The sequence below is a fragment of the Pieris rapae genome, chromosome 5 (genome assembly GCF_905147795.1).
Source record: "Pieris rapae chromosome 5, ilPieRapa1.1, whole genome shotgun sequence".
In the NCBI taxonomy this organism is placed as follows: Eukaryota; Metazoa; Arthropoda; class Insecta; order Lepidoptera; family Pieridae; genus Pieris; species Pieris rapae.
In genome coordinates this window covers 2,681,351-2,703,758 of record NC_059513.1, presented here as the reverse complement: position 1 = coordinate 2,703,758, position 22,408 = coordinate 2,681,351, and the positions used below count along the sequence as shown (strand labels likewise).

Genomic DNA, 22,408 nt, shown 5'->3' with positions numbered 1-22,408 from the left:
TATCAAAGTACATAATTTTTTATTGTTTTCGCCTCATTTAGCTTTTGGTTTAATTTTTTTAATATCGTAAATGAATAGTTGTAAGGGTTTATTTGAATTGTAATTTAATTCAATATTTTCCTGTAAAATGCTTAGCCGACTTGTTAGTGTATTTTTATAAACATACGGGTTACCGCGTTTAAAACCTGTGACATGTATTTTATATAATACGTATAAAAAAAGAAATATGTTACATAATAAATATTACCAAAACAACGAACAGTCGACAAATAAATCTTATAGTTATTACTATTAAAATCGAAAAGAAAATTCAAATCATTTAACAGAAAATAAATTTTCATCGCGCAATTAAACATATTGATGGAAAATAGTTTATAGGTTACAAAATGTTAAAACTTTTACAAGTCAGTGCATTGCTTATTTCAATTAAATTCGTTGCATGTTTAACATTCTTTAAAATCGACAACATAGAAAATTTAAAACAATTACCTAAAATATCGGAAAGTATACGAAATCATGATTTAACGGAACACATTAAATTAACACCAAATCAGAACAAACATGTAAGTGAAGGGAAGTTTAGAAATAAGATTTTGGTGAAGCGAAAAGTACCTCACGGCCTAGATGCGGGAGCCTATGAATTTGATGATAAATTTAATACATTTTATAAGCCGCTTATAAGAGTCCATAGGAAGATTAAAATTGGTAACAACTCTAAAAATGCGCTTCAACAATTCGAAGATAAATACGATGTAAGTAACGATGAAGCAGAGACAAGAGAAACTAATGACGTATGGAACGAACGAGCACACATAGATAAAAAATTCAACACAAAAGCATATGACTATCTAGTCGTTGTAACTAAGCGAAATAATAGAAACAAAATATCGAATATAAAGAAAAGGCGCGGATTAGCCTATAATGAAATAATGTCTGCGCTGAGTAATACTTTACGCGCGTATGAGAAGTCCGGCGAAGCTAATGATCCTTTGGCCCCAGGACCTAAAATTCCAATGAATTCACACGATGGTAAAGATAATGATTGGATGCCCCATTATCCACCTTGGAATTATTGGACGGTCAGTAATTATTTTGTTACTTATTATTGAAAGACCCGTTAGGCAGACACATTTCTCATTTGATATGCAATAAGGTATGCGGTGCCTATAAAAGTGAAACACATTTGCGTTTTGCCAAGGCCTTGGCTGGCTTTTTACAAAAACAGGTTAAACTCAGGATTTAACGTCAGGGTTAATTTTTAAAAACTATCGGATGAACTCCAAGAACAAACAAGGCTGGCTTGTGTTGTGTTACTTTATACTAAGATTAATTCGAACCCTTAATCAACCCCAAAAATCTTAATAAACCAAATCAATATACTTTTGAATTTCAATCTATCTTACTATTCCAAAAAAATTATAAAATCACTACAAATCTTTTTTTTTTCAGTATAAGAAAACCTTACATCAAGATGCGTGTCCTGGAACACAAGTTAGAATTGGAAATATGTGTATGTGGATACCACCACATTAAATAATACTTAGGGCCTGTTTCACAATGTATGGATAAAGTGCCAAATAGCCATGCAACACATAAATTATTCGAAAGATAAAAGTTCCAAATAAGATACTTCGCATTTCATGACGTATAGCGCTATCTGACAGTCGTGAAACGCAAAAATACTGTTTATCCTACAAATAAGTAAGAAATAGCTTATTTGGAACTTATCCGGACATTGTGAAACAGGCCCTAAATGAAACACAAATTATACAATATTCGTTTATTTCTCTTATACATACTAACTTTTATTTTTAACAAGACCTATAATACAGTAGCCATCCAAAGCGTGGTAAGATTACAGACAAATAAATCGTGATAGATTCCAAATTTTTTACACTACTGAGGACTACATCATGTCTTATACAAAGGAATGTAGACAGAATTATAGCATTATTTTAATAACAGATATGCATAAAAAGCATTTAATTAAATTACCAATAATGGAGACGTCCACGAAACAAGACTAAAATATATGACCAAGGACGTCAAGTTTTCAACATCAAAAATAAAAAAAATAAGTCGGGATTTTTTTGTAATAAGTGCCTATTAGAAATTGATTATCGAAAGATCCTAAGTCGAATTGGTTCGGATATGCGTCACTAAGGAGCAGGACAAAAAGGAATCTTGAAATTATGATGAAACTAATTTATATCTGATTTATTCATATAATAATTCTATAACATTTTAATAATTAGAAAAACTTACGGTAATAAAGATAAAGCATATTATTTGCTACATACAGCGCACATAATTCCAGATCTATTTGATGTTTATCGTACGTTTACGACCATGAAATAGATAAATAGGTTAGAAGGGCGATTGGTCGAGTTTGTACTAGAAATTGCCTGAATTATATTATCTATTCCATGTATGTGTATTAATCTCCTAATCATATTACACATTATTTGAGATTCAAATGAGTACTAATTAATGTTGTACTATTTTAGAAGTTTCGGTCTGTGAGACCAATTCAAAACCAACAATTTTTTTACTACTATATATGCTATATTGTATTTTAATGTCAACATATTATATATACATACATTACTTCAATGTTTTCATTGTATATATTATATCCGGTTTTGTTTCAATAAATTTTATGAAGGCGAAAAAAAAATCTTATTAAAATGTCGACTATTAAAACCATAGACTAAAAATAAACGATGGCGACTTAAAAGCAGCTAAAAACTTTAACCCATAAATTTTATCATATCCCTTCATCTCACAGACCAAACCACATATTCCTATTACATAAGAACATAAGTGGGAGCCGCCTGGACCCCACAATTATCGTCCTTCATAGACATGAGTACGTAACCATCATTGCCCCACATATTGGACCAAGAATTCTTAACCAGCCAGTATTTTTGGCCGTTTAGCACCCCATACCCCACCGCGAGTACGGCGTGATCTAGTTCCTCCACTTTGTTTTTGCTGAAAAAAATATTTTTAAATTAGAGGGTAGTCTAAGTAATCTTTTTATAGGAGGGTAGGCCTGTTTTATATTATTAGATTCTAGTATCATTGCCATTTTTGTCTTTCTCAGTCAAAATGTATATGATATAAAAATCAGTGACGCTACAACTTTTATGGACTGGGCCTCATGTTTTTGTATATTTTCGTGATCATTTGTTTTTTTTAGGCAATATGGTGATCTGCCTTCTATGACTGACTCACACCGGTTTTCACCATTTTTCCGTCACGGTACGTGTGTTAAATACGCACATAAAAAATAGCTATTTATCATGGCACAACTGAGGTCAGAACCTACGACCTCAGGGATAATATCAGGGGTCATAAGAAATTCGTTTTAATGACGGTACTTTATATTCTGTTGAGCAAATTGTTGTTTGTTGATAATATATTATAATGTATAAGTGATTGGATCAATTATCAGAATATTCTTCGTCTTGGCTTGCCATTTCTACCATCTTCTATCTTGTATTTTGTATTATTATTTAAATTGAATTTGCCCGTAATTGTTTAAGGAATTTAAAATTAGCTCTTAATATAAATGAATTTAATTGTTGATAGTATTTTTATCTAATATATATTAATTTATGAGCTTGTTATGAAATAAAGACTATGTGGGTACTCACAAATATAAATACAATTCTTACCATTTAGGTTCATAGTAGACCCCGTTGGAGTAAAAGCTAAAGCTTTTGTGGCTGGCATCGATTGCAACTGAGATCGGGCCGTGTTTGAATAAAGCCAGCTAAAATTATATAATTGGAGTTACTTAGACCGTCAAACCACTGATACTTTTTTGACATACAAGGGGTATGTAAAATCAAAATAAGGACGTCTTCAGAATTCTAAATGAATCACAAAGGCATTACTGTAATCATATCTTTTAATATTTAGTTACCTAATCTTGTTTAATCGTAGTTGCGGTGTTTAAGTTAAATTAAATAATTTTGTGTAGTTAAACTCCTCCGAAACGGCTTAACCGATTCTCATGAAATTTTGTGTCCGTCTGAGAATCGAACAACATCTATTTTCCATCCCATCCATTTCATTTTAATAATTTTTAGGTTATTATTTTATGATACAGTATTAAAAAATACATACAACCCCTCATTTTCACACCTCTACTATCAACCCCTATTTTTTAATATAAATCATATATATGGCAAAACGACGTTTGCCAGGTCATCTAGTAATTTATATAAATCCTGATTTATATTACATACCATGAGAGCCTTCTCGTCCTTAACAGTAACGTTGACCCAGCCCTTCATTGAAGTCACCAGAGTGACGTTGTCAATGTGGCAGTACCCATCCTGTAAACAATGAAATTATTGATAAATTCAAAACTATAGATATGAACTTAGGAGCCTGCATCACAAAAAAACATGCCTGCCCCAAATAGCCTCCATAGTCCTCTTCGGTAGGTAGGCCATGCTTCATGATCCACTGGTAGGCGCGGAAGTCTTCGCCGCCATCACAGCCATTGTTGCCGAAACTAAAATTAAAACATATCGAAATATATTTGAAAAATCATTAACGCAAATACTCATTTAACTTATTCACAGATTTAAAAAAGCAAAACTTTTTAATGCAATTAAGCGGAATCACCTTTTATAAATGAGCCACACCTTCATAGCATTGATCGATTAAAAACCGAAATATAATTCATATAAAAAAAAATACGTTTATTTTGGAACATAAGATCATCAAGGTATCACTTATTCCACGTCATATTTGAACCTGTAGGCATCCCTACTCATCGGCAAAGACAGAGGGTGTAGGCCGAGAGAAAAAGCCGGCGTAAAAAATTCTCGGTACTCTTTTAAAAAAAGCAAATATATATTAACATATAGTTAACACGATAAACTTATGAACGTCAGTAAGGAATAATTTATAAAAATCTAATGTTAAAAAAAGGTTTGACTTAATTTTATTATAGTTTTCAAATTAAAACAATGTCAAAGTAATGAAAACGAAAAATGTAACGCGTCGACCTAATCTTCTTTGACTAACAAATATACTAAAAATACATAAGATCTACTTTCATGTTCCTCAAGTTGAATTCATAATTAATAATAAATCTTACCCCCAAGAACAATCCACTAGGGCCTGTTGACTCAGGCGGACTAAATGACCTCCGTTACTAAGGAACAAGGCGCCTTCGACGGCGCCCACCGTTCCGAAGGACCAGCAAGAACCACATACTGATTGATCTGCAGAATTTATTGTAAGGGAAATTAAATTAAAAAAACATCTTATTGAATGATTAAAGCAATTTTTATTATGGTTGATATTGTTTTTTAGTATTATAATGTAAGTAAATACTTGATGTATGCATTTATAATAAACAGACTCGTAAAACGAGTAGATCCTTCGAGCCGGGTTAAAGTATAGACTATGTTATATACCTTTGACAGGAGTGACAGCCCCAAAGAGCCTCCAGTCGAACTCTGGGGGGAGTTTCACACTCATTTCTTCAATTACAGATTTACTGTAGGGAAAGGGGAGACCTGTAATTTATTATTATTATTAAGTGTTGGCTTTATCTTGGGTACTTTGTGAGCAATCATTCTTCTATAATTTCCTACTAGATCAATATAAATAGAAGTTAAGAAACAGCCCTTACACCAACCAATCAAAATTTTACTTGATACGTGTAATATTTTAGGCACTAAAGGAAGTAGACATAGCATTACAATAATAGCTTTTTATATTGATTAATAAGTGTTAATGTAATTAATCACTACCAAAATACCAAACAATATATAAATTTTTAATTTAATATTTAAATTTACTGCGTAGAAAACTTAGTTTTATATGTTTATTTTTCGTTAAAAGACTTTTAAATTAAAAAAAAATATTTAAAACTTAGGTTAGGTCGCCTTAGTTTAGGTGAACTTAGGTTAGGTGTAGGTTAGATTACACATGTATAAAAAACCAAAAAAACATATTTCTTTTTGAAATTATTTACGGATTGAATCAACCTACCCGTGTTTGGTCCACTATATTTCCTTCCACGTAGAGCAGCCAGTTCATCATCAGTTCGATCGGCGAGGTGATTCACAGACATAGTAAATCCGCGACGTGCACGATTATTAGAGTGAATGTATCTAAAAATCATGAAATATTGTTTTTATAACAATGCCTGATAAAATTTGAGCTACTTTAAAAATACTTAGTTGTCAATGTAATCCATGTTATAACACGGTAATCTTATCTCTTTTTTTCTCTCTTTCTCTTTCTTTTTTTTTTGAAGTTCATAAGTGTACATTATGTTACCTATATAAGTAAATGATTTATGATTTTGATTTATAACGAATTTTCATATTACGCAATTTCAGTCCCTCGTATAACACGGGTATTCCCCCATATAAAGCAGTATATTTTTTTATTGTAAAATTTATAATGATTAGTACATAACATAATTAACTTTGTATACCTATGTTTATTGTGTCAATTGTGTTCATATAAAATTAAATTAATATTATTAAAGTTGTGTTCCTAACTTTAACTAGTAGTAGAATTAATTAATTTTCAGTTTGAATACTTTTAACTGAGAAACCTTAAACGTGATTCATTTGTACATTACGTGGTATAATACTCCTACAACGCGTTACACGGAACCAATCAGCAATTAACCTTATGTATCTAATAAAACATAACTTGGTCTGGAGGTATATAGAGGAATACCGATTAAGTTTTTCAGTCTATATATAGACATTATTGCATAAGTTCTATCGGTAAAGATAAAATAATTATTTGGAAATATAAAACCTAACCTGTTGCTTATAAAAAATCTTTGCTCTAAAAACCCATTCCTTTTTCATTATATTTTTAAATTACCTGAGATTTTGACGGAAAATGTTAAGTCGTTTAGCTTCTTCTATGTGTGAGGAGTATTGTTTGTTGTGCTTCATCAGGAATCTGAAATAATTATTTTTAAAGTACTTATATCTTATATACCTTTATGTATATAACATATAGAGCTCAATCCCATGTTAAATAATATGTGGAAAAAAAATTAATGTATTTTATGTATGTCTGAGAGATAGTTTTGAATGAATGAGGTACGTTTCTTAAGTAACAATAGAGATTGATATTATGAGTGAACGAATGAATGAATGATTTTAACCTGTCAAACTCATCATCAACATGCGTGTTGTGAACGGGATGAACAAACTCCTTCATAGGATTAAACGTGGCGAAGTGTCGGGATCCAGGACCAGGGAACGAAGTACATTTCATTTCTGCAAAAAAAAACACTTATTTAGTACCTAGTGTTCAAGAAACAAATTATTATAATAGGGTAATTCACTCAGAATTCACAATATGAAGACTAAAATGCATTTTTCTCACATATTACCCTATCATTCATAAATCCTAGTCTAATAAATTGTAAAACAAAAAACTTGGCGATTAAAAAGAGTGGCGGAGAGTTCTTCTCTTCCGTTCTAAGCGCTTGATTTGAGAACTGGCAGTAAATGTAAAATAAGAAGCATTTAATGTATATTTCATTTTTGACGTTCGAAAGTATACATAGTGTTACCTATATGAATAAATGATGTTTGACTTTGACATGGACTTTAACTGGAAAAAAAAATGTGTCTATCATTTTCATTTTACATTGGTAGATGTTCATCCTAGAATTTCGAATTGGTAACCCTAAATCTTGGGGCGGACACAAATAGGTTATATGCAAATATATACAGGCCAATATGAAAAGTCTCAATTAGTTTACTGGACCGTTGAAAATCTTTAGTATAAAGTAGTATTGAGAGATTGTCCATGGGCGGCGGTATCACTTAACATCAGGTGAGCCTCCTGCCCCTTTGCCCCCTGTTCTATAAAAAAAAAAGTATTATAGAATTACTTACTTGGGTCGACCTCGAAAACATTTTGGTCAATTTCGTCAACACAGTATTCGGCATAGTCGATGTAATAGTGGTCGTAGTGTGAACCGAGGAGGGAATTGTAACCTTTCATTTCATACCTAGAAAACGTATACAATTTACATATATATACGACTAGCGCCCCGCCCCGGCTTCGCGCGGGTGGAGATTTTTTTAAACATGTTCTTTGATATTATGTAACAATTTTTTTTTGTTCTTTCGTCAATAGTTTTCTTGTATGATTAAATATACTTTATAGGCAGTTTTTTACACCTTGGGTATTGCAATTAAAAAAGCCTATACTGATCAGTGATAAGTTCAAATAATAAAATAATTTTTAAAATCGGTCTAGTACTTTTTGAGCCAATTCGTTACAAACTTACATAAAAATATTTCCTCTTTATAATATTCGACGCCTCTTGATGCGATATAGTCTTTGTCCCTATCGCTTTTTTTTATATTTCTACGGTCGTCTATAGAAATTATATCGAGAACTACCTATTGGTACTAATGCCGAAATATAATTGCTAAGACCCATGCGGGGCAGTACAGCCATTAATAATGATTATGATAGAATTGTTATCACTACAATTTTCTAAAATATCAGTATCTCATAACTACCTCTTTTTTTAATGTAAGTGGGTATGTCATACAGCTAGAGTTGTAACTCTACTATATAGTGATTCTCAATTTTCAGTGAGTCCGTCCCCACTTTCCAAGTCACATATAAAAGCCTTTTCTTTCATATCAGATAAGATCGTAAATTTATTAAACCACAACATAATAATAAGCTTTAACTACCCACATTAACTATGAATTTGAATTTGCTGTTGCATTTAAGAGTTTCGTCTCTGAAGTTTATTTATTTATTTATTCGGAAACCAAACAGAAACATACTTACAATAAAAACAAAATCAAAAATAAAACACAAAACAAACACACTAGATGCATCCACAATAGGTTACACTTATACAACCATATGATACAAACAAAACATGACAACAACACATATACATTTTATGGCTATTTTTAATCTAATATATATTTTTAATTAATTACGATACTAAAACTACTATACCTCACTGGTATTGGTATGGGATCACCCCGTAAGCTCTTCTTGTATTTCACCCACATCGTATACTTATTGACTTTATCACCCACCGTCATCACCATACGCCATTTAGCCGTATCCGAATCCTGCATCGTCTCTGAACCTAAAATTCACACCAGATCAATTCACACACATCTAAAATGTATGGGGTGTGGATGTATGTGTGAATTGGGGTCAAACACGCTTTACACTTGTGGCAAGTGAGCATAATCGTAATCCTTCCATCCTACATAAACATTTCTAAATTATAGTTTGGCTGGGACGGCACCAGAATGTTAATTAATCGTAAAAGCGATTAAGTGAGGAATAGGTAAACTAAAGTTCCAGCATCGGACGTCGAGGCAGAATACGAAATTCCACCCATATCACCTCCACGTACGTCGTTCCACAACTAAACGTATTTCACGGCAATTTTTGCCGCGCACCACCACTTGGAACCAGCTGCCCACTAAAGTATTTCCGAACCAATTCGACTTAGGGTCCTTCAAGAAAAGAGCGTACCAATTCTTAAAACCTTAAGGCCGGCAAGGCACTCGCGAGCCCTCTGGTATTGAGTGTCCACGATATAACTTAACATCAGGTGAGCCTCCTGCCATTTGCCCTTGTGGCCTGTTCTATAGGGAAGCAACTATGGATATACTATGATACAAATAGATGACATAGGTATGACTCACCCACATACTTGAAGTCGGACATATCAGGTAACACAGACTGGATGCTGATACTGCTGTCCTCTGTGCCATTCACTTGGAGACATGTTTCTTGATTTAGAACATGCTCCGTTGTGATTGGTGCTATCTGAAAATCGAATAGTCACTACTACTTGATATTCGTATAATTAAAAGAAATCTCACAACTCATAACTCTTAGTCATGGCCTCCGATTTTTTTTAATTATTTATTCTATAAATAATTTTAATATATATCGCGTCCGTAGACACAGGTATGCAATGAAAATTACCCATTTGATCCAAAAATTGAAGATTTCTTTAACCACTACCACTAAGTCTAGCCTTATTTAAGCTATCGCAGAATATGCTTAAAAGGAGTATTAAGAATATCCAATGCGTTAAATAACCTGCATCATGAGCTCACCCCACATACACACCATCACACATCACATTGTGTGATGGTGTGTATGTATGGTTGGATGGTTAATTGAATGTATTTAATATTTTTAATCGATTTTTTTATTTTTGTTAAAGTTTGTTTTGTACATATATATTTTATTCGATTGCTAAAATAAATTAATAATTAGGTTATAAATAATACATTAATTAATTACCTTTATAGATGTACCGAAATTCGGAAAGACACTGGCCTCAAACTGGTATGTCTTAACCATTCCGCCATAGTAATCAATACGGGATTTAGCATTTTTCCTATCGTACCTGAAAACGAAAATAATCGTTCGTAATTTTTTACGCACCACACTACACGTAATAGTTTATCATGTAGTGGCAGAAACTTGTCTTTTGCTTCCTTCTATGAACCCAAAAACAAATTTTACTAAATTTTAATAGACATGTAAGTATCATGAACTTTTGTAGATACTGATGTCTCCTATAGTGTAGTACATCACTGCCCTATAATCAATAAATGTCGTAGCGATAAAGAGATTTTTATTGTAGTATTATCACACCACTATTTAATCATAGAAATAATGGAGGATTCTAACTGTAAAAGAATTTTACAAATTGGTCCCAGTACTTTTGGGGCCCATTAAATCCAAACAATTGAATTTCCGCATTATATTAGTATTGATAGTTTTTTTACTTCCTTAACTATTTTTAACTAATCTTTAGAGTTTTAGTAGTATCAACGAAAACTGTAAATATTAGAAGATTACAACTATACATAAAAAATGGAATTAAAAGTCATCAAAGTGACAGTAACTATGCCTGATCTTCTAGAAGATTAGAATTACGTACTTTTATATATGCTGCCTAATGAGTTTACTAATCAGACATTACATTTCGTAGATATGTTCCCGTATTTAGATAAATATATATTAGTATACTTATAAGGGCCTGTTTCTCAATGTATGGATAAAGTACCAAATAGCTATGCAACACATAAATTATTCGAAAGATAAAAGTTCCGAATAATACACTTGGCATTTCATGACGAATAGACTAACAGTAGTGAAACGCAAAAATACAGTTTATCCTACCAATAAGTAATAAATAGCTTATTTGGAACTTAATCAGACATTGTGAAACAGGCCCTTAGAGATAAGAACGTACGACTCTCACGGTCGTAAGTACAATTATTAATCTTAAACTTCTAAATAGAACATTATGTTTATCAAACTCGTTCTCGATAACTGTATGTATGTATACATTTTGTGTTTTTATTTTACAGATTTTCACAGCATCTCCTATGAAGCGGAAGATCCTTTTTTTGTGAAAAATGTTTTTATTTTACGATATTATGTTCATTTGTAACCGATTCCTTCTATAGATATTCTAACTCTAACTACAATAATTATAATTAATATTGAATATGAATAATTACTAGTCGACGACGATTGCAAGACGGTTTTATGAAAGTCAAAATTATTTTATTTCCCTTTTTTTTATTTATTTCCTTAAAAAATCCAGACAAATTACCATCAGAAAATAATTGAAGAATCAAAATTTCAAAGTTTTAATTGCTTCTCGCCCTTCAAAAATCTTATTCATTGTAATAATTAATGATTATGCCTTGTGGTCGTTGACTTTATATAAACGGGATGTTATTAGGCAAGTTCAAGGACCGTAACATTGTACATTTGTGCACCTTCGCCCGCGTGAATTTCACTAATATTGATCAATGTTGCTGAGTTTCATGGTTCTGGTGGTAAGGATGATTTTCCAGCCTAGTCTTGTACTTCTGAGCGTATAATTTTATTTCCAATTTAACTGTAGGTATGTCCAGGTGTTCATGTACTATTGTATATTGCTTATTTGTTTAAGGATGTAATTGTTTGTTCTTTGAATTTTAGTTTTGTTAGTCGCATGTACCCACATTTGTGTTCCGTAAATCGAATTTGAAGTTTACGATTACTATTTAGTATTAAAACTACGTGATTTTTGGAAGTAAAAATTAATTTCCACTTTATATCTAAAGAGCGATATGGCGAAATAATGTAATCAAAGCGTAGTTGGAATAAACTGGTATATCTATATCACCTGAAGTAACAACATTGTTTAAATCTAAATTTTGCCACAAATACAATTTATTGACACAAATTTAGTTCAAAGACCGAAATAATTGGTTTAAATTACAATACACATGCAAAACAAATATTGACCGCAATTATATCTATTTGTAATGTAAATAACGTCTTATCATGAACGCATTGACCTCTGGATATTTATTCCGACAATAATTATTGACTAATAAAATTACAGCTCATCTGACTGAATTTCTGGACCCATTTTATTGTTTCTCAACCTTTAACTTCTTTAACAGAAGGAATATAAATAACATACTTAATTGATTTTTATGTGTATGGTTAAGAGGAAAATGTAAATACACATTAATCAGTATTATGTTCATAAAAATAGATACTTATTGGGATATTAGCATTACAATTCAAATTGTTATATTTAAATAATATGTTAAATTATTTCATAACTAGGTTGCGCATGTGCTTAATAAATCAACACTTATTGTTAATTATTTTAAAAACTTCTCACTTACTGTAACCTCAATAGAGAATGCAATAAAGCATACTGAATTGGTTTATAATGAAATTTGACTGATTTAAGTAAAATAAAACAAAGGAAATACTAAATTTTAAAAAATTTGAGTATTCAAATCAACGGTCCATATTAAAAAGTTTATCTTACAAATTATTATAATATATTATAATTTAGACATAGGATTAAAAAAATACACCGTTAGGGATAAATGTTTAGAAACTGTGTGAACTTACCAGGCATAGAATGGCTCGTGTAGTTCTGCATAAGGGATGTTTAAGAGTCCTTTTACAGCATATACATCACTCCATTGCGGTGGCGATTCTAAAATTATTATAATATTGAACTATAACAGTAATCGTACAAAACATACTTTATTGTTGTAAAATAATATGTAAAGATAAATTTTTGTATCTACACAGATATATATATAGATAAGCAATAACTTTATTACTACCATTTGTATGTATAGAATGAAGAACTACGAATCAATCTCATAAATTATAAGCGCAGTAAGTAAGTAGGTATGAAATATAAAATTTTTATTTTTTAACATAATTCTATATTCTAATATTGGCAAATATAACAATGTATACTTTAAGTTTGTAAACTTACGAGTAAAGTAAAATTTATATTGAAATAAAACTTAATAAAAAATTACGTTTTACTATAATTACCGTCGTTGAATCGTAAGTCCATACAGACAATTAATATCAGTTAACTTAATAACAAATAAGCTATTAACCTACTTACCTTTATCAGTAAACCCAAAAGAAAATCCGACAAATAAACATAAAATCAAGCAAGAAATCATTTTAATAAGAAATAGCGCAACCGAATCACCGTGTCTTTTTGAAATATGCCGAATGCCGATTGCCGATAATCGCCAAACCAAAATTGTTTGTTAACAAATTTTAAATGACCAGCACAGACTACTAGAATAGTCGATACAGAGTATGGAAAAGGTCATAAAAAAACTTTTTTAAGACTACCCCTTTACTTAATTATTTTGAGAAGCTCGCTTAAATATTATGTGTATACGAGACAATTTATTCAAACTCATGTAAAATTTTTCATCATGCGCTATATTATTCTGAACAAAAGTGTAAATATGCTAAGGATCTGTCGCAAATCTTAAAAATCTTTGAAACGTGTACACAAAAAATCTATTTTTTTCTTAAATTAACGAATTTTTCCCCAATAGCTAAGTCTGTACCTAGCCTATGTATTTCTTTTATTTCCTCTACATGTAATTCATTTTTGTGAATTCATGCTTTAGATGACTGAATATACAGATAACATAATATAGTGATGCAAACTTGGAGGTTTACACCCAAATTCAGGGGGAGTCAAAATATCCTGAGGTTTTTATGAGGTACTTTTATAAGCGGGGCTTTTTAGGTGGTGCTTTATATAAGAGACTCAATTTTTTAAACACCCGATTCTATAAACATAAATTGATACTAAGCCTAGAACCCAACCAACAAGTAAACCAAATATAAGCTCCATTGCTACTTCCAACTGAAATATGAATAAGCTATAATTCTTCAAGATCAAAATGTTATACAACAACGTATTTTTTATGTATATTATTCGAAATTTAAGGGAAAACGGAAATTTAAAAAAAATCAGGGGTTTTACTCGATATTTATGGGTATTTGTTGTTGGTCCTCAGGAGAACATTCTGTAGCAGTTCACAGTTGCCAATTGCCATCACTGATGACATATCCATATATTATCATACAATAATAATTATTATTGTATGAATGTATGATTTATTTAATGATAATATATCCAAATAGATAGCACTTAAAAACAATGTACAAAATTCTATCTAAACTAAAAAACTATAAAGTATAGATAACAATATAGTATAGTATACATTTATGTATTATTTTCTGTTTAGTTAAACATTATTTATATATATTGTGCAAATTTGAAATCATTTTAAAAACATAACTGTATAATAATCTAAATTTTAAAGATATTTACAACTTTATTTTTAGAATTAATATATTGTTTATCTTTAAAAAGTGAATTGTGACAATGAGTAAGAAACCCATATCATTTGGTAAAATAACTCTTAATTTTCAAAAAGAAACTAGCAATGATGGAGCTTCATCAGGTTTTGGCTCTTTTGGACGACCAATTCAAGAACAGAAGGAGATCGAAGAACTATCAGATGACTTAGAAAACCAGCATGTTCATCAAGTTATGGGTATAAAAAATTTTGGAAAAAAAGCTAAAAACTATGATATTCAAGAAATGATGGAGCGCGCAAAGAAAACTGCACAAGAAGTAGCGAAAAAATCAATGGAATCTAAATCAAAAGATGCTGATAGGGATGTTATAGGTCCTTTACCTCCAAATTTAGGACAAGATGAGAACAATGATGATATAGGTCCACCTATTCCTTCAAATCTTATAGATAAAGATAATGAAAACACAATCATCACTAAACAAGGTGGAGAAGACAGTTATGATGAGCTCAGTGATTCTGATGATGAAGAATTGCCGTTAGAGAAGCGAATACCAAACACACATGAGGTAGATAATTTCTGTAATTAATAAATTATTAATGTTAAAAATTGTTTCAAGTATAAGATACATATAAGATGTTAATACTTGAAACAATTTTTAACTAATATAAGAGGTATTTAAATTCAATCTGTGTTATAATTACAGTGAAATACTCTTCATACTTGTTACAGGTAGAAATGCACCATGGTTCTAAAGCAGTAGTAGCATTAGCTGTGGACCCATCAGGAGCAAGACTGGCCACTGGGTCCATTGATTATGATGTTTCATTTTGGGATTTTGCTGGTAATGTTTTTGAAAAAGCACTTTTATTCTAAGACACATTTAGCAGAGACATAGGTTAAAGATAGTAGACATCCCATTAAAAATGGATTTGTGTTAATTATACGCCCTGTGATGGACTGACTTGTTCCCGTCTTGCTTTTTGAGGATAACTCACTCATTACCCTATTGCCATGCACAGAAATGGCACCAGCTCTAAAAAAAAAGGCCAGGAATATGTTTAAACCAGTATCTTATGCCAGATGAATTTTAAATTGGCGGAAGCCAGAAATAAATTGTCTGTAAATTAAAGAATTACTCATCAAAATTAATTTACACCTAACTTTCAAATATAAAAATATCATGAGTCATTTTTACAAACAATTATTCTCTTATTGTAAGTTAAAATTTGTAACACTCCATTCTTCATATTTTTGTAATTAATAGTTTTTTGTTTTTATATGTTAATTTGTGACAAGTAGGACTCAACTATTTAACAATAGGGTAAACTGAAACTAAAAGTTGGCAAAAATCTGGCAATGCCCAGATTTTGCAAGCTTATAGTTTATGAGTAGCAGACATTAACTTAAAAAAAATTTCTAATAAAATTCAACTAAAACTCTCTCAGCATATAAAGAGTCGGTCTATACATGAAGATTATATCACTATAAGAAAAAATAAAAATAAGCTACAAAAAAATTTGTACCCAGAATTCTAGTCTTATATTTTACAGGCATGGATTCCTCTATGCGGTCATTCCGCACCCTTCAACCTTGTGAGAACCATCCAATCAGGGCTCTACAATACTCTGCTACTGGGGATTCCATACTGGTAGTCAGTGGCTCCGCACAAGCTAAAGTTTTAGATCGAGATGGATTTGAAGTACTGGAATGTGTTAAAGGAGATCAGTATATTACAGATATGGCAAAGTAAGTGTAAGAATATTTCTTGACATGTTAAAAAATCTGGATAAAGAAACATATACTGTTCTGCTCACTTAAATGTCATTGCTTGTGGTGGCGTCCATGCATCGGGCTATCTTTCTTCCTAAAATATGGCGAGGAGGCCGATGGCTGGCCATGCGTCATATTAGAATCATTTAATGTCCATTTTTTTTTGATGTTCATAAGTGTACATTATGTTATTTATTTGATTTGTTATTTTTTGGCTGTACTGTTTGTATTAAGTTTCACAAGAAATATATTTTCACAGAACTAAAGGACACACAGCTTCCCTCAACAGTGGGTGTTGGCATCCTCATATCCGTGAAGAATTCATGACTTGTTCTCAGGATGGCACTTTACGCCTGTGGTTAACTGAAAATCCTAAACAACACAAATCTGTTATAAAACCTAGGCAACAGGGTGGCTTAAAGACTAATCCTACTGCTTGTGCCTTTTCAAGAGATGGAAACACTGTTGCTTGTGGCTGCTTTGATGGCTCAATACAAATGTGGGATCATAGAAAAAACTTTGTCAACACATCTTGTGTTTTAAGAGATGCTCATCAAAAGCAGACAGAAATATCCAGCATTGCATTTTCATACTTAGGATCATATCTTGCCAGCAGAGGAAATGATGACACTCTAAAACTTTGGGATTTAAGAGCATTTAAAAAACCTTTAAACATATTTAGCAATCTATTCTCTAGATATGAACAAACTGATTGTAATTTCAGTCCAGATGATACAATGGTTTTTACAGGTGAATCACTACAAAGGAACCAAGAAGTTGGAAAGTTGTTATTCTACAATACAAAGACATTTGAAACGGTCACAAGTATTGAAGTAACCAAATCCCATGTTATTAAAGCCATTTGGCATCCGAAATTGAACCAAATTTTTATAGGATGTGGTAATGGAGTTGTTAAATGCTATTATGATAACAAAAGAAGTTTACGCGGTGCTAAATTATGTATAGTCAAAACTAATAGAAAGAGACAATCTGTAGAAGTTGTTAGCTCTCAACAAATTATTACACCTCACGCACTACCATTATTCAAACAAGAGAAGTTGAGAACAAATAAGAAGAAAATGGAGAAAGAGAGACTGGATCCTGTTAAGTCTAGAAGACCAGATCTTCCCATAACTTCAGGTCAAGGTGGAAGAGTTGCAGCTTCAGGAAGTACATTAAGCTCTTTTGTGATAAGAAATTTGGGCTTAAGTAAAAGAGTAAATGACGAACAAGACCCGAGGGAGGCTATTCTGAAATTTGCTAAAGAAGCAGAGGAAAATCCATTCTGGGTGGCGCCTGCTTATAAAAATACGCAACCAAAAACAATTTTTGCAGATGAGGATGGACCCTCTGATGCCAAAAAACCAAAAAGTGAATAAATGAAAATGAATATTTTGTTCTTTTACTTATATCTATCATATCTTAGTCAATTCGAATGCCAAAGGAAGACATATTTTTTTAAATCTGTAAATATAGTTTAAGGTATTGCCATTATTATTTAAAGAAAGGGTAGGAAAGTTAATTAATCTGTCCCAATATGGATTTTAAATACTGAAATACAACTAAAACTGAATGACAATTACCCTGCTGCATTTTTTAGAAGAACATAAACAACTAGAAGTTTTTCTAAATGTTTAATTAAGATTATTCCTTATTAAAGCTATAAACTACATAAAACTATACTATTAAGCACTTGCTGCTATACTTTGGTGTGGTTCCCGTGTCTCTACAAATGGAGTAATTGGTGAACGTGCTGAATTCTGGAATAAAAATAATAAGATTAACATACAGATTAATTGAATGGTTTATAATTAACAATCACTTTAATCATATTAATTATTATAATTAAAAATATTGTAAAACCTCACCAATTTCTTAGCTCGTTCTGTGAGTATTGAGAATGCAAAGTGATTGAGGACCACTCCTGTTGGTAGTGCTACTCCTTGAAATCTATAGAGTTGCTTTACATCACTCTCTGAAGAACCTGAAAATTTTATGAATTTAGACATTGTAAATCTTGGTGTAGATTATAATAAAATGGTAATTAAACATCTAACCTGTAATCTTATGTACGGAACAAATTGCAAGTTTTCCAATTTGTGCAGTATTGCTTATCAACGGCCCTTTTGATATGTCCACATGTTTATCTACTTTGTACAATGTAACTTTGCCTGGAACAGCATAGAATAACTAAATGTGTTAATCTTTAAAAATAACAGAGAACATATTCAACACAATATTCTTTTTGTCCTGAAACATTTGCTTGCATACTTTTACAATAATAAGAAAAATTAAAAACTATGTTTTTTACTTCAAGTATACTTACCATTAGCCCGAGCAATACTAGGTATTTGACTGCTTTTATGTTCATTGTCTACAAACATTTCCATAGCCAATTGTTCTGAAACATCTAATCTCTCTATTGGCAAACCCTTTCTGCTTAGCATTACATATTCCGCACTCAAAGTATGAAGCTCTTGTTGAGTTGGTTTCCAGTCAGGTAGCGATGGTAAGTCTACATCATAGATGAATGAACCACTGCGGACTAGAAAAATGATAATATATTTACTGGTTTCTATAAAACTATTTTGTTATGACTGTATTTTGTTATTATATACTACAGAAGTCTAGCTATGTCAAAAAAAATCTATTTACTGTCAGGTCCAGGAAAGCTGTGCAATTTAACAGGAACATTATCTTTGAATGCTGCTGTCACACATGCACCAAGAACTAGTGAACAACTTCGCCAGAAAGCTTTGTTAACTTGCTGCGGCTCAGGCACATTAAAGTTTTGCAACTGAAAGGTAACAGGTAATTTAGATAGTATGTTTGTTTAACCAACATTTTTGAGAATTTTTTTTACAGATATAAGTATGAAAAAGTTATATTATTCATATTACCAGTATTTTCCAATTATCAACTGAATTAATCACAGCTAAACTCAGAATTATCCATTCAGTTTTAATGATTTTTAAGCCAACAATAATTTAAATAAGTTTACCATAGGCCTAATAATAAATCAGATTAAAACAGTGGTATCAACTACAGTATCAGGCATTATATATCTCAATCTGTGTTGAAATTTGTTTACACATATTATAACTATTAATTAACCATCCAGGACAATATCATGGATAATTCTGACAAGTATATACTTATGTAACAAGAACAAAAAGATAATCACTTCTAAACTGCAGCTGTCAGTAAGAGGCTTGTGCATATCCCAATACACAGTTCCATCAAGAAGAGCTAAGGCACTGGTATCAGCATGCCACTCACTCAGATCTGAAAGGTTTATTAAATTTTTCATAATTATATATGACTTGGAAATGTCTATGTCTATGAGTTAATACAATTAAACAATCAAGACTTATATTATATATAATATGAGGTATAATAAAGCTGAATATAGTATTCCTGGAAACATCGAAGAAGATATTAAAACTCACGTTTAGCACAGTCGTATGGTGTTGATATATCTTTGTTCATAATCAATGTGCAGTCTTTAGGTATCCCTTTATAATTAATTTCTATCTTTTCTATTCTTCCCACATTTTCTATTTGCCGTTTTTTTTCTAGCATGAACAAATGGTGTCTACGGTCTATTGCATCTTGTGAACTTAGGAATCCTAAAATAGTATAGCTGTTAATGTAAGCAGAAAATCTTCATCATAATTAGAAGAATGATTTAAGAACCTACTTTTCGATAAGGTAATCGTAATATTCTGTTTGTAATTAAACGATTTGAATAAACACTGTATATTCCGCTTCATTCTGGCAAATTTTTATACAATTCTAAATACTGTTCATTTATTTCCTCTAAAAATTTTAGGCGTGTTTTAGGTTATATTATTATTTTGTAATAGGCATAGACTTAAATTTTAACCATGTCAATCTCATATATTGCTCTGTGGACTTAATATAATTTTTTCAAAACGACGGGCACAGATCATTATTGAGTATTAGAAATATTCATCAACGACTATAATATAATAAATGATTGCTATTTGCGCGACAGCACTTGATTTTGCGCCATTACCGCTACTACCTTTTAAATAAATATGATGAGAAGACGCCAGACGGTATTTTAAAATAAGCCTGCATAACGTTTGTAAGTGGACCAGTATAGCAAGTGCGGCAAGTTTAGTATCAGGCGCAAGATAAGACACGCTTCACGAGACTGATGCTCATAGGTCATACTTCTTAGCTCAACCTCCAGTTATGGAGAGATACCAAAAACAAACTATTAATAATTATTCTATGGTTAGAAATTTAACATAAAATATATAATATTCCTAGATTTTTACAATATATAGTTATAACAAAAAAAGCTAAGACGGGTTTAAATTATTTATTTTATCTTAACCAACCATAGTCCTCTTTCTGCCCCTTGCTCTAACTTCTTCAAATTTATTTATAACTTCCTTAATGTTATAAGATTTATTCTTTGTTTTAATGGTTTTATAAGATTCTAAAATTCTAGGAAATAAATCTGGACAGTCATTATGTGTGCTTATAATGGCTCTTTCTAACACATATAAATCTACACCCATATCCTCTGCATTAGATGCTGTATGGGACAAGCCAAAATCAATCATTACTAATTCTATGTTATCCTGTTCCAAAGATTTTAAATCATTAGATGTATTTTTTTCAATAAGTAGAATATTGGAGGTAGTCAAATCACCATGAATAATACTATTTTCATGCAATTTTCGCACCGTCTCTCCAATTTTTTTGGAAAGTATATTCAGGTTTTCTGATCCATCACCAGTTTCAAGCTTTTTAGTGTTTATGATAAAATCTTTTGCTGTTATACTATTCTCAAAATGTTGCATATATATACGCCTTCGGTCAAAATCAACTAAATATAACGTTGGAGTTTTAACACCAATTGTCTTACAGCGAACAATTGATCGGGCTTCATTTTTTATTCTCTCTTTTGTTATGGTCTCATCTAAATCTGGATGTCGATAATTCTTTTGAAACCTTTCCTTGATAAGCGTTGGTTTTCCTAAATAGTTGCACACTAACAACTTAGCTTCTGCACCTTGTTTCAATAACTTGAATTCTTCACACATTTTCGCATAACCCTAAAACACGAATTTCCGGACAGTAAGCTAATGTTAAAGTATTTTTTTATTAAATTTCTTACATTGGGATTTTTAGAGTATGATTAATATTTACCTTACAAAGAGATACATATATTGAATTTTATCAATCGGGGAAAATAATTGAAAATGTGTTTATTTACACATATTATATTATTTACATATTAATCTGTCATTATCAAATATGTCAAATAGTGATTGTCAGGGCTGAGGATGTTAATTGCCAATTTTGCCGGTCGACGGATTTCAAAGTGCGAAATCCGAATAGTAGTAGTAGTATATAATTCAAAAAATATATTATTATAAAAATAAGGGCCTGTTTCATAATGTATGGATGAAGTACCAAACAGCCATGCAACATGAAAATTATTAGAAAGATAAAAGTTCCGAATAAGATACTTCGCGTTTCATGGCGAATAGACTCTCGTGAAACGCAACAATAATGTTTATCCTACCAATAAGTAATAAATATCTTATTTGGAACTTATCTGGACATTGTGAAACAGACCCGGAATAAGATAATAAAGCATAGTAAACCTCAAACCTCTTATTCCAAAAAAATACCAAAGTTAAAGTCTGCAATATATTTTCTATTAAGGCATAGAGTACCAACCACCAGAAACTATACAAAAAAAAACCCGCGAAACGTTAACCTTTCCAGCGTTCTATTTCGTAATGAGACTCTAAAATTATTATGTTAATATTGAGAACTTAAAGCGAAAATTGAATTTTGTTAAAAATTACATATTTTTGAAATATCTTATTGGACATAAAGTAAACAGCATGCAAGTTGAGTTAAAAATTGTTGTTTTAAGTCCAACAACATG

At 31.3% G+C, this 22,408-nt stretch overlaps 4 protein-coding genes across 4 annotated transcripts; 1 reads left to right on the top strand and 3 right to left on the bottom strand.

Annotated features, from left to right (window-relative positions):
• Positions 1 to 1,765: 1,765 nt before the first annotated feature.
• On the bottom strand, positions 1,766 to 13,625 carry LOC110996391 (digestive cysteine proteinase 1). Its single transcript, XM_045628370.1, has 15 exons — positions 13,472 to 13,625; positions 12,955 to 13,042; positions 10,318 to 10,423; positions 9,708 to 9,831; positions 9,001 to 9,136; positions 7,908 to 8,023; positions 7,166 to 7,280; positions 6,877 to 6,957; positions 6,022 to 6,143; positions 5,442 to 5,543; positions 5,120 to 5,246; positions 4,423 to 4,528; positions 4,257 to 4,346; positions 3,681 to 3,778; positions 1,766 to 2,994 (listed from the first exon to the last, which is right to left on the bottom strand). The coding sequence occupies exons 1-15, from the start codon at positions 13,530 to 13,532 to the stop codon at positions 2,808 to 2,810; spliced, it is 1,659 nt and encodes a 552-aa protein (XP_045484326.1). The 5' UTR covers positions 13,533 to 13,625; the 3' UTR covers positions 1,766 to 2,807.
• A 1,044-nt stretch (positions 13,626 to 14,669) lies between these two features.
• LOC110996372 (gastrulation defective protein 1 homolog) lies at positions 14,670 to 17,862 on the top strand. The gene is made up of 4 exons (XM_022264006.2): positions 14,670 to 15,265; positions 15,430 to 15,541; positions 16,251 to 16,446; positions 16,730 to 17,862. The coding sequence occupies exons 1-4, from the start codon at positions 14,765 to 14,767 to the stop codon at positions 17,847 to 17,849; spliced, it is 1,929 nt and encodes a 642-aa protein (XP_022119698.2). The 5' UTR covers positions 14,670 to 14,764; the 3' UTR covers positions 17,850 to 17,862.
• A 228-nt stretch (positions 17,863 to 18,090) lies between these two features.
• LOC110996343 (39S ribosomal protein L39, mitochondrial) lies at positions 18,091 to 20,348 on the bottom strand. The gene is made up of 8 exons (XM_022263965.2): positions 20,171 to 20,348; positions 19,920 to 20,099; positions 19,655 to 19,755; positions 19,126 to 19,267; positions 18,797 to 19,015; positions 18,528 to 18,641; positions 18,339 to 18,454; positions 18,091 to 18,230 (listed from the first exon to the last, which is right to left on the bottom strand). The coding sequence occupies exons 1-8, from the start codon at positions 20,241 to 20,243 to the stop codon at positions 18,156 to 18,158; spliced, it is 1,020 nt and encodes a 339-aa protein (XP_022119657.2). The 5' UTR covers positions 20,244 to 20,348; the 3' UTR covers positions 18,091 to 18,155.
• Positions 20,349 to 20,806: 458 nt separating this feature from the next.
• LOC110996342 (EKC/KEOPS complex subunit TP53RK) lies at positions 20,807 to 21,717 on the bottom strand. The gene is made up of 2 exons (XM_022263964.2): positions 21,658 to 21,717; positions 20,807 to 21,563 (listed from the first exon to the last, which is right to left on the bottom strand). Exon 2 carries the CDS (start codon positions 21,549 to 21,551, stop codon positions 20,832 to 20,834), a length of 720 nt encoding a protein of 239 aa, XP_022119656.2. The 5' UTR covers positions 21,552 to 21,563; positions 21,658 to 21,717; the 3' UTR covers positions 20,807 to 20,831.
• Positions 21,718 to 22,408: the final 691 nt, after the last annotated feature.